General features: G+C 56.3%; 2 protein-coding genes across 2 annotated transcripts in view; one reads left to right on the plus strand and one right to left on the minus strand.

The window, feature by feature from the left end:
- Positions 1-7219, plus strand: part of RNPEP (arginyl aminopeptidase) — a 16645-nt gene extending 9426 nt beyond the window's left edge. Inside the window, exons 2-11 of the mRNA XM_018079556.2 lie at positions 108-248; positions 1536-1684; positions 2241-2357; positions 2477-2712; positions 3536-3649; positions 3984-4096; positions 4438-4546; positions 5163-5387; positions 5965-6107; positions 6975-7219. Coding sequence (XP_017935045.1) covers positions 108-248; positions 1536-1684; positions 2241-2357; positions 2477-2712; positions 3536-3649; positions 3984-4096; positions 4438-4546; positions 5163-5387; positions 5965-6107; positions 6975-7139 — 1512 coding nt within the window. The 3' untranslated portion in view covers positions 7140-7219. The remainder of the gene's footprint in view (positions 1-107; positions 249-1535; positions 1685-2240; positions 2358-2476; positions 2713-3535; positions 3650-3983; positions 4097-4437; positions 4547-5162; positions 5388-5964; positions 6108-6974) is intronic.
- A 2065-nt stretch (positions 7220-9284) lies between these two features.
- Positions 9285-12246, minus strand: part of LZTR1 (leucine zipper like transcription regulator 1) — a 35149-nt gene continuing 32187 nt past the window's right edge. Inside the window, exon 18 of the mRNA XM_029962546.1 lies at positions 9285-10082. Within this exon, the coding sequence (XP_029818406.1) occupies positions 9966-10082 (117 nt within the window). The 3' untranslated portion in view covers positions 9285-9965. The remainder of the gene's footprint in view (positions 10083-12246) is intronic.

Raw genomic sequence — 12246 nt, forward strand, 5'->3', positions numbered from 1 at the left:
CCAGGGGACACCAGGCCTGGGGTGGGCAGAGCTCCCCCCGGTAAGAAGTCACTTCCCAGCTCCCTCTGAAGGAGCAGCCCCTCAGCGGGGTCTCTGTCCCTACCCAGGTGTGCTGGCTGGCCCCCGAGCAGACAGCGGGGAAGCAGAAGCCCTACATGTACACGCAGGGCCAGGCCGTCCTCAACAGGTCCTTCTTCCCCTGCTTTGACACCCCCTCGGTCAAGTTCACCTACTCAGCCACCGTGAAGGTAAGGGGAGCCCTGGGAGCTGCCCCAGCTGTTCTGAGGGCAGGAACACCTCTGCTCTGGACACAAGCTGGGAGGGCTGGAGCTGTTCAGCCTGGAGAAGAGAAGGCTTCAGGCAGACCTTAGAGCCCAGGGGTACTCCTGCCTCTCCCCAGCCGCACTGCTGGGCTCCACAGTGTGTGATGACTGGGAGCTGACCAAAATACTCGATGCTTGCTGCCAAAATATCATTGAGTTGTTGGGATCAACTGACTGTTTAACCTCTCTGCTCTCCTCATACTGCTGCACTTCCCTAAGAAATTTCTCTCATTATCACAGAACCCCTAATTTTGCCCCATAGCAGCCCAAGGCTGGTGGGATTCCCACTCCTGGCATTTGTAGCAGCAGGAGCGTGACTGGGATGCGCCAAGTTGGGGGGACATAGCTGGAGGAGGGCGGTGATGCTGGGCTGTGCTGGATCCTGGTGGTGGTGCTGGGGCTGCCAAACTTCCAGGATGGAAGGAGCAGCTGCTGGTCCCCAAAGACAGGACTAAATAATCCAGATTCCCTCCTTGCCTGTGGGTGGGCACGTGGTGACACCAGCACTGGGCCACTCTGGTGTGCCAGCCTGCTGTGGGCCAGGGAAGCTGCTGTGTGATGCCAATCCAGTGCCAATGGCATGGGGTGGCATCAGCTGGCAATGCTGGAATTGATTTATTTTGCCTCTTGCTCTAATTTCTCTCCTTAAAACTTTGGCAGAACCCCTTGCACCCCACAGGCTGAGCATGGGGCTGGGCTGTCACAGCCCCCCAGCCTGATGCTCTGTACCGAAAAATCTTTATTCACTGTGTAGCTCACCCCATTTTTGGGATGGGGGCCACTGGATCAGTTACCCTGGGCTCAGCCCAGGCCAGTGGATCGGCCACGAGTTCTGTGCTGGCTTGGGAACAGGAAAAACGAGTTGTTGTGCAAGAACCGGGAGGGGAGCCTACAGCTCTGGGATCTGCATCCTCTGCCCTTCCACACCTGCAACTTCAGCGTTTCCTTATCTCCTGGCACCTCGTGGGGCAGCTCCAGGTGTCCTGGTGTTGCACTCAGCTGAGTGATGCTTGTTGCAGGGATGTAGCCAGGATCCCGGGTGGGAGCTCGGGCCCTTCCTGCTCTGCTCTGCTCCACAAAACCTGCAGTGCCCATGGACCTGGCACCTTCAGTGCTGGGACACCTTTGCCATCAGACATGTCCCCACTGGGTCAGCTGACCTCCCACTCTGTACCTTATGGATCTTGTGGATGTTTTTATCCACGTGTCCAGGTCCCCGAGGGCTTCACGGCTGTGATGAGTGCCACGAGCTGGGAGAAGCAGAAGGATAATACCTTTGTCTTCAAGATGTCCCAGCCGATCCCCTCCTACCTGATCGCTCTGGTTGTCGGAGACATTGTGTCTGCTGACGTTGGCCCAAGGTAAGGGGCTCAAGAGGAGACCCCAGTGCTATCCCTGGCTGTGGGAGCTGCATGGTGGAGCTCCCATGGCAGGCACTTCTGCTTCTCCCTGCTCCGTGGGGCTCTGGAGTGCAGAGACACCAGCCATGAGCATGACCCGGTCAGTCCCTGTCTGTGTCACCAGACTGTGGGTCTGAGGGTGAGGGTCCTTCTCACTCTGGAAAGTGAGGAGAAGCCTTGGTGCCACGTCCCCTCATCTTTGGGGGTATCTCTGGCTCTGCTCATCTCATCCCACATGTAAATGAGGGCAGTGGGTCCCCATGCACGGAGGGTCCTCATCTCCACACAAGGCCGGTGCTTTTTCAAGTTCTCACCTGCCACCACGGCCATATAAAAACTCTTTGACATTCAGACAAGGAAAGAAATTCACAGCAGTTTGCACTGTCAGCCTCTTCCGCTGCCTTTATCAGCAGGTTTATATTTTTCTGTGGAATAAACTTGTGCAGTTTCTGTCTGATGAAGCAACAGGGTGAAAGTCCCCTAATGGTTAAACTTCCTCTTCTCCATGCTTGGCCAGGAGCCGTGTCTGGGCCGAGCCCTGCCTGATCGAGGCTGCCAAGAAGGAGTACGATGGGGTGATTGAGGAGTTCCTGGTGGTTGGAGAGAAACTCTTTGGACCTTATGTTTGGGGCAGGTATGGCTGGAAAGTACCTGAAGGACCTGGTTCCCCAGGGCTGGGGAGGGAGTGTCCCTCCATCCCCAGCCCTGCCCTCAGGAGGAGGGGGGAGGTCTGAGCCAAGCCTTCCCCGGCAGGTACGACATCCTGTTCATGCCACCCTCCTTCCCCTTCGGTGGGATGGAGAACCCCTGCCTCACCTTCGTCACGCCGTGCCTGCTGGCCGGGGACCGCTCGCTGGTGGACGTCGTCATCCACGAGATCTCCCACAGCTGGTTCGGCAACCTGGTCACCAACGCCTCGTGGGGCGAGTTCTGGCTCAACGAGGGCTTCACCATGTACGCCCAGAGGCGCATCTCCACCGAGGTCTACGGTGCGTGGCCGTGCCTGGCCCAGGGGTGCTGAGCCCTTGCACGGGTGCTGAGACCTGTGTGGGTCTGGGGTCTGTGCCCTCAGGGCTCAGGGCATCCCTCCAAATGCTGCATCTGGAAAGAGGGGAAGGGCAGCAGCTGCAAATGCCATGGAGGTTTCTGTAAATTGAAAAAGAGTAGGTTTAGATTAGATATTGGGAAGAAATTCTTGGCTCTGAGGGTAGTGAGGCACTGGAATGGGTTGCTTAGAGAAGCTTGGCTGCCCAGTCCCTGGAAGTGTTCAAGGCCAGGTTGGATGGGGCTTGGAGCCACCTGGTCTATAGGAAAGTGTCCCTGCCTATGGCAGGAGGTGGAATGAGGTGGGCTTTAAGGTCCCTTCCAACCCAAACCATTTTATGATTTCTGCTGGCAGCAGAATTGCCTTCACTCTGAGATGACAGATCCTCTCAGCCCCTGCCAGGGATGTGGACACTGTGTCCTTGCCCAGCCTCCCCTTCCTCTTCCTCCCTCAGCTCCCTCGTGGAGCTGATACCAGCCCCCGGAGCTCCCCCCTGGACTCACAGTCCTGTCCAGCAGCTCGAGTGTCCCAGCACCATTTACTGCATCCAGGTGAATTTAAGTGGCTCTAAAAACCTGTCAGTGACCTGGGCTGGCTTGCCCCATGCTTCCCTGCAGCCCTGCTGTCCCAATGCCGTATTTATTGGTTTCCTCCTCTCCCAGCTCATACGCTGATGCTGTTTCTCTCCTGTCACAGCACCCACTGTGATCACAGTGCACAGGGGTCTGGTCGGGGTCCCTGAACGCCTCCTGCTTGTCTCTGCCCAGGTTTGCCCTACACCTGCCTCGAGGCTGCCACGGGAAGGGCCCTCTTGCGCCAGCACATGGACACCACAGGGGAGGACCATCCACTCAACAAGCTGCGGGTGGTCATTGAGCCAGGTGTGTGGGGCAGGTGTGTGGTGATTGAGCCAGGTGTGTGGTGATTGAGCCGGGTGTGTGGGGCAGGTATGTGGGGCAGGTGTGTGGTGATTGACCCGGGTGTGTGGAGTGTCCCCGCTGCTGCCAGGGGAGGGGGACAGCGAGGGCTGGGGTGAGGGTGCCCTGCTGGGGTGTTCCATGGCTGGCAGTAGAACTGGCGTGGGTGGTGGGACCCGGGTGAGGTGGGATGGGACGGGCTGCACCCAGCTCAGAAGGGGGAATCTTGGTGCACACCAGGGCTGCGTGGTTTTGCAGGTGGGCAGAGGGTTTCTGAGGGGTTTTTGCCTTTTTCTAGGTATCAATCCGGATGATACGTACAACGAGACGCCCTACGAGAAGGGGTACTGCTTTGTCAGCTACTTGGCCCATCTGGTGGGAGACCAGAGCAAGTTCGATGCCTTCCTCCAGGTGGGTGTGACGAGGTACCAGTTCTCCAAAACTGTTCTCCAAAACCCCATAGCAGGAAGCCAGGGCACAGCAGGACCCTGGGAAGGACAGGCTGAGCAGGGTGGCTGGGGAGAGGAAGAGGAGGAGGGAAACAGAAATGTTAGCAGGGAAATGAGATGAAAACAGAGCCTGGCCTTGTGCTGGCAGCAGGTGCTGAGAGTGCTCAAGGGTATCCCAAGGGCTGGGCAGCCCCTGTGAGGCACGGGGGTTCGAATGGGCTCCTCGATGAGATGGAGCAAGGGAGGGCTGGGCAGCAGTGCCAGGGTGAGTGTGTCTGGCATCACCCCTGTCTGTCCCTGCAGGCCTACGTGAACCGGTTCAAGTTCCAGAGCATCACCGCAGATGACACCCTCGCGTTCTTCCTGGAGTACTTCCCAGAGCTGAAGAAGAAGGGTGTGGACTCCATCCCAGGTCAGTGCAGTGCTGTCCTGGCCAGAGAACTGGGGTTGCCACTTTGCAGACCGGCACCTGCAGGTGTCAGAGCCCCCCGTGTCCCTGCAGACCCCGTGCACGTCCCTTTGTGTGTTTTACTGGAGATGCTGCTGGCCCTGGCTCTGACAGAGAAGGCAGGGCACTGGCCAGCTGGGATCAGGCACTAGCCCAGGCTTGAGTGTGTGCCAGCTCAGCCTGATTCTTTTTCCATCCAAAGCCAGTCCCTGCTCTGCGCTCTAGTGCTGTTTCATGGGGTTTCCATGACTCAGCCTGGTGAGTCTGGTGAGCCCTGGGATCAGGCCCAGCCACCGCCTTGGGCTCAGCCCAGCCTTGCTGGAGATCCAGGCTTGGCAGGAGCTTTCCATGCTGGAGCCAGCTCATCCTGCCAGCAGCAACAGGGCTGATAACCACAAGCACACCCTGAGCCCGGGGTGGTTGAACAGCCTCACCCCGTTAGTCTCTGGTGGTCACTGTCCTTGGGCAAGTTTGGTGGTGCTGGGGACGCCCTGGGAGAAGGCAGTGAGGGGTCTGGGCAGCAGCACCTGGCATTGGGCTCAGGGAACTGCTCCCAGCTCTCCCTCCCACCTTGGTGCAGGGTTTGAGTTTGACCGCTGGCTGAACACGCCGGGCTGGCCGCCCTACCTGCCCGACCTGTCCCCGGGGCAGCAGCTGATGGAGCCGGCAGAGGAGCTGGCAGAGCTCTGGGCAGCCGACGGCTTGAACATGGAGGCCATTGAAGCCGTGGACATCATGGGCTGGAGGACGTACCAGCTGGTCTATTTCCTGGATCAGGTCCTGCAGAAATCCCCCTTGCCCGAAGGTGAGGGCCAGGTGCCCAAAGGGGACCCAGGGTGACAACCCCAGTGAAGCCTCATGGCTGGGGACATGAGGACATGTCAGTGGGACACGTGAATGTGTGGCCATCAGCCCATCTCCGATTTCTGTCCTGGTGTCAGGGAATCCTCAGTCGGAGTGGTGGGGGATGGAGAGCCCGGGGAGGTGTGTCCCTGGATGTATGGGGATGTGTGCAGTGGCAGGAAGGAACCCTGCTGTCCCCAGCCTGGCTCGGCTGTGCTGTCACCTCCCCATGTCACCTCTTTGCTGAGGGATCTCCCCCCACTTCGTGCTGGCCTCCCAAGCCACTGGCACGTGGCTCTGCAGAGCTGCATGGCCTGGGAGGCCCAACATGGGCACCCTCCTGCCCAGAGCCAGCAAGTGCATGGGGTTCTCCAGAGCTGGGGGTGTGGAGGCCTCAGGAGGGTCCAGGATTGACCAAGGCTGGGAGGATTCCAGAGGATTTTCAGTACAGCTGGGATGGGCTCACAGGGTTCCCTGGGAGCAGGGGTAGGGAGCTGGGACAGAGCCCCATGGGGATGGTGAGCACTCCCCTCTCACAGGCAACGTGGAAAGGCTGAGCAAGATGTACCCCAAGATCTCCAAGGCCCAGAACGCTGAGCTGCGACTGCGCTGGTGTCAGATCGTCCTCAAGAACAACCTGGAGGCCGAGTACAGCAAAGTCAAGGACTTCCTGCACAGCCAGGTTTGTCCCTGCCCTGGGCAGTGGTGGCTGTGCCCAGCAGTGTGCCAGTGGGGAGAGATGGGCACGGGGCACAGGGTGTCAGAGGGCCAGGGTTTGGCTCTTGCTCATGATAGTCCCACAGGATGGTTTGGGTTGGGAGGGATCTCAAAACTCATCTCCTTCCACCCCCTGCCGTGGGCAGGGACACCTTCCACTAGACCAGGTTTTGCTCTAAGCTCCATCCAACCTGGCCTTGGACACTTCCAGGGATGGGGCAGCCACAGCTTCTCTGGGCAACCTGTGCCAGGCCCTCATCACTCCCACAGGGAAGAATTCCTTCCCAATATCCCATCTAACCCTGCCCTCTGACACAGGGAAGCCATTCCCCCTTGTCCTGTCACTCCTGACACTTGTCCCAGGTCCCTCTCGAGCTCTCCTGGAGCTCCTTTAGGCACTGGAGGGACTCTAAGGTCTCCCAGGAGCCTTCTCTTCTCCAGGTTGAACACCCCCAGCTCTCCCAGCCTGGCTCCAGAGCAGAGGGGCTCCAGCCCTTGCAGCATCTCTGTGGCCTCCTCAGGTCCCTGCATGTCCTGTGTTGGAGACCCCAGAGCTGAACATAGTTCCACTGTGCCATTCACAGATATTTTGCAGACTATTCTGAGCTGGAAGGGACCCACAAGGATCATTGAGTCCAACTCTTAAGTGAATGGCCCATACAGGGATCAAACACACAACCTTGTTGCTATTCCTGTGTGCTCTCTCCCTGGCCAGGAGTGGGGCGATGCTGGAGGCATTGTGCTGGGGACAGGGGGGATGTGGGGCTCCCAGGGCTTCACCCCCCTGGATCCAGGGAGGAGTTTGGGGTGTAACCCCCCTCTGTCTCCACAGGGAAAGCAGAAGTACACACTGCCCCTGTACCGGGCCATGTGGGGCGGGTCGGAGGCCACCCGGGCCCTGGCCATGGAGACCTTCTCTGCCACGGCCCCCCAGCTCCACGTCAACGTCCAAAACTATGTGAAGAAGATCTTGGGTTTGCAGGTGGCAGAGGCCTAAGGCAGCCTGGGCTCCGCTCCCTCTGCCCGTGTTCCCAGTGGCAGGACCTCAGTGCCTCCCCCTCACTGCACATTTCCTTATTAAAATGTGTAATTTTTTTCCCTGTTTGTGTTTTTCCTGTTCCCCACGAGCCCTGGGCTGCCTTAGCATGACTCCCTGCTCCTCTTCCTGGGCTCCAGGCTGCTGCCCAAGGAGTGGACCCTGCCAGCCCTGCTCTGGGCTGTGCAGGGCACTCTGGGACACTGCTGGCTTCTCCTGGTGCTGGCACTGGAGGGACAGGCCTGGGCTTGTTGCCTGCAGGGCTGGAGGAGCCCATGGCCCTGATCCACACCAATCCTTTCTGAGTTCCTGCCAAGCTGTTCCAGGTCCTGCCTGGCAGTGGGGACGTGGGGACCTGGTGCAGGGTGGCAAAACTGGGACCTGCTGGCTCCAGTGCTCTGGGGTGCTGCACAGGCAGAGCAGGAGCTGGGGGTTGCTTCTCCTCCTTGCTCTTCACCTGCCATGGCACCTGCCCCCCACCCCAGCACGTGGGGGTTCATGGTGGGGTGGGTGAAGGGGGTGCTTCTGCTCTCCTCCCAGCTGTCCCCTGAAGGGTTTAAAGAGCCAGTGTGGCCTACATATTGTGGAGACTGTGGGAATAGACAAAGCTGGACAGCCACGCTGTTCCTTATTCCTTATTGAACATAGGGATATGAGCACTCTCCCCAAAATTCCAGCACAAAACTGCCCAAGGCTGCATGAACACCAGGGAGCCTGCTGGCCATAAAAGCCCCTGAGGTGGCAATAACAAGAACACCCAACTGCCCTGGAAAGCTCACATGACCCCCACAGTGTGTGCTGACCCCTACACCTCCCATCCTGCAATCCCTTAAGAAACTCGGGGTGTCTTCTTGGGGGGGGGGGTGTGCACGATCTCAGCACCCTGCACAACAGCAGCCCAGGAGCAAATCACAATAGGCCACAAGTTTTCAAACACTAAATCTCTGACCCCACTGTGGTCTCTAGAGCCAAGACTCAGCCCAAACCACCCCCAAAGCCAAGACACCCGCAGTGCCCATGCACTTTTCCTCACAGGTTGGCTCAGGAGGGAGCTCCAAAGCCCAAACAGTTTGAGAAATTGGAGTCAAGGGGGCATGGTTGAAACCAGCCTGTTGGGCCCGAGAGAATGAGGCTTTCCTGGGCAATGGGTGTCCTCTAGTGGATCAGCATTGCTGGAAATGACTTGGACCATTTTTAGAAGTCGCAGTGGAGAACCTTTCTCCAGCTGCAGATCTGGTTTCCCAGGGAACACAGAGCCTGTTGATACAATTAACGTGACCTCGCAAAAGAGACTTCACTACCTATGAGGCATCTGGAAACAATCCCTCTGGTTTAAAAGGTGCCCTTGGCTCTCAAAAGCACCTATCATGTCTAGTCTGACTCACCTGAACAAGCCACCAGTGAGACAAACTGGGTGGTCCCTAAAGCACTTCCCTTGGATTAAATAAGTGACACATTCTCCACTGCACTGAGTGCAGAGCCCTCGGCACGCCGGAGCACACACAGGCCTGTTATGGGATGCTGCAGAGGAGCTCACAACTGGTACTGCTTCGCTGAATGAAAATCTTGGCTGCAAGGGTGGGAATGCAGGGGCTGGGAGCTGCACAACTTGGGAGGGATCCTCCAGTGCTCCAGCCATTCCCACCAGCCAAGCAGAGAGCAGCCCCCTTGTGCAGCTGGAGGCAGGACAAGGTCTTGATTTCCAGCTTGTTGCTCCCTCCCGGGGCTGCCCTGGGAGCTCTGGGCAGGGCTAGGACAGTTCCACCAGCAGACACTTCACCAACACCAGCTCCCTGGTGCTCCCCAACCAACATCATCCAGCAGTGGGGAGAGGTGAAGCTCCTCTCCTCTCTGCTCTGCAGCATGGGAAGCATCCCGCATGGAGCTGGGGACTGGAACTGCAGCTGCTCCTGCATGGGCTGGGAGGGCACTCTGCCTTCACTCACCTTCCTGCAAAGGCAGCAGCTCACAGAGACACTTCAATATAAAATTAGTAACAAGATGTAACACACTTATTTTTAACGACGTAACCTTCATCAAGCTCGGAACATTTTTTGCCTAATTTTTTCCAAAATGAAAGCCAAGTCAGCCATGAAATGCCAGGAGGAGATGTTAATTCTTTATTAATAAATAGATTTAGAAAGGCTTAGCGAGACAGGATTAATGGATTTGACGGTCAGAAAGGACTGCTGTAATCTGCCAGTCTGACCTGCTGTAGAGCACAGGTCTGGATTCCCACAGCCCACCAATCCAGGCAGTTGCACAGGGGCTTATCTGTTAATCCACACCACGGAGTCTCTGAAAAGTCACTATATTCTGGTCCGAGGGCCAGTCCCCCTGCGAACACCACGTGCTCTGTTCCCACTTCTGTTCCGTCTGACTTCCCCTCACAGCCCCCGGCTGGGTCAGCTGAAGCTCTTTAAATAGTATTCTTTAAATATTGTGTTTCAAAGGATTAGTGACTCTCATGACTGCTCGATTTTACAGTATGAAAGTAATAATGGGCTTGATTATGAACTTAGTAACTCCCCGAACCACGTGGAACTAATTCATTTCTGCAATGGTTTCAGTTCTACATTTGGGTAACAAACGTAACGAAGCCCAAACCCTGCGCAGAGATAAAAACACAGCAGGTCCCCGGAGAGCACCTCAGCTGTCCCCGCTGCTCCGAGCTGCTGGAAGTGTGCAGGCAACGAGCAGCTCGGTACAGAATGGCAAACCAGAGAGGTAGCTCAAAAGTGCCAGTGTTTCTGAGGAGCAAAGGAGAAGCTGGATGACCGAGGCATGTCATATGTCTGCGCTCAGCTCCGCACACTGCTTGTCTGAGATGTGGGTAGCTAAGGAGTCTATGATGTCAAGGAGGAGGAGCTGACTGAGCGAGCGGAGATTTGGCAACTTGGAGACCTTCAAGGAAAACAGAACAGAAAAAAAACAGGAAGAAATTAAAACCCTCCCCAAATCACAGCTGATGTATCAGCCTTTTACCCCTGGAACGCCCATGGGAAGGTCAGCGAGTCAGGCTGGGCATGGGTGGTGTGAGATCCGTCGTGGGGCTGGGCTGCAGGGAACAGACAGCAGGGCCCAGTCAGGGTTTAGAACCAAATTCAGCCTGCTGTGTGGAGGGCTGGGAATGGAGAGCAGGTGGAACCTACCCCCAGCACTGCCCCTCTGCTGGTACTGACAGACCCAGTGCTGGTCACCAACTGAGCACTCTCCTGACAGCAACACTGGGCACCAGCACAGCCTGAGTCCCAAGGTCTCTGTGTTTCCACTGAGAACAAGACTCAGGGCCTGATCTCTTCACTCCTGTGCTCCTGAGGAGAGGCTGCTTTCAGTGTCCATGCTGGTTCTGCTGGCATTCCTCCTGCAGTCAAAGCAGGTCACTGGAGCACTCGCCAACAAAAACCTCACCACATCAGACTGATGAGAATCTACAACAAATTTCTTGCTTTTAGACTGTTCAGAAGCTCAACTGTTAGCAAAAAGGAGCTCTACACATTCCTTCCTTCTCCACAACCTCATGGTAAGAAGCCAGTAACCCCTCGGTCTAGAGGCATTCACACCACACAGGGCAGACTGTGCCCAGAGCCCAGCCTGCCTTACCTGAGCTCAGATTATCACCTCCATCCACTCACCCAGCCCAAATTACTTGAGCTGAGATTATCACCTTGGCTCTGGGGAGCTGGACTGTGATAAAGACATCACGTGCATCTTTTGAGGGAAGGAAATGGCCATGGATGCTTTCAGAAAGAGCTCAGGACGTGCTTGTGGCAATACCCTCAAACTAAGGGTCTGCCAAGACTGGGAGGGAGAGAGAACCCCCTTAGCACTGCTGGGAATCCTGCCCCTGCCCCCAGGCATGCACTGTGGAACAGATCAGGGTGTCACTACAAACACATCACAACAGCAGATTTATTAGGGCTTTTGCACAACACTGACACACAAGAGCCTCAAAACACGTCGCCCAAAGCAGCGAACCTCTGGGAACAGCTCTTCAGTAACGTTCCTGCTGTGGGGAAAGCTCCTGAGCAGGCCAAATCCAGAACAGCGTTAAATAAGCTGGAAGAACAGGAGATCCCACAGCCACAGACCCCAGCCTGCCTGAGCCCCGGTGACCCATCAGGCTTGTGCATGAGAACAAATCCCCCTCAGAGCCCGTGGCTGGCCCAGGAGCACAGCATCGAGTGTCCGTGCCCAGCCACACCGAGTCACCCAGCCCAGGCCAAAAATCACACACTGAGGCCTCTCAGGCCAAGGGAAAACATTGCATAATTGAGATTTCTTCGTGCACATCTGCTTGACACTCTTCCAGCCACGTTTTGATGAAAACTGTTCTACCAGTCAACAGTTTAAATACAAAACACTTCCCCACATTCTGGTGAGGAAGTACAGCTGAGGAAAGGCCTCAAGCTCCAACTGCTGCTCTCTGAGTGTCGCAGTGTCCGTTCCCCCCACTATGTTCTGGGGACAATCACACCAACCTGTTTGTCTTCCTGTGGCCTTCACTGGGAAGTGAGACTGAGATTTCAGCCCTCAGGGGCTGCAAGGCAGTGACCCCAAACCCCAGGGATGTCCCGTACCTCACAGTGACTGTTCCCCATCCCTGCTGAACTGGGCTGCTCCAAAGGACTCATGGAGCCAGAAGAAAACAGGTAAGAGGAAGGCAGGAGCTGTAACTCTCCTCTGGGAGTGATTTCTGGATGCTGGCTCCACTCTCAATGCTTTTTATGCATTTTCAGTTACTTCTGAATGTAAAATGTGTCATGCTCCAGCAACTTTGGCATTTAATGAAGAGCCTGAACACCTCCCTGTCTCCTCTCCAGACACTAACAGGATGTAGCAGAGCTCTCCTTCCCCCAGAGGAGGACTGTGAGTTTAAATATACAAAGGAGAGCAAGCTACTTGAATACTAACTAGGGAATCGTTATCAGTAAGTGTGTAGCATCCAGAAATCCCTATTCTATGATTCACCCACCCATTTCAACAATGCTGATGAGTTGTGCAATGAACTAGTGACATGCTGGGGAACTCTCACGGAGGGATCACATTTTACAGGAACAACTAAATG

Source organism: Manacus vitellinus, unplaced genomic scaffold (assembly GCF_001715985.3).
Source record: "Manacus vitellinus isolate BGI_N305 unplaced genomic scaffold, ASM171598v3 scaffold_47_pilon, whole genome shotgun sequence".
In the NCBI taxonomy this organism is placed as follows: domain Eukaryota; kingdom Metazoa; phylum Chordata; class Aves; order Passeriformes; family Pipridae; genus Manacus; species Manacus vitellinus.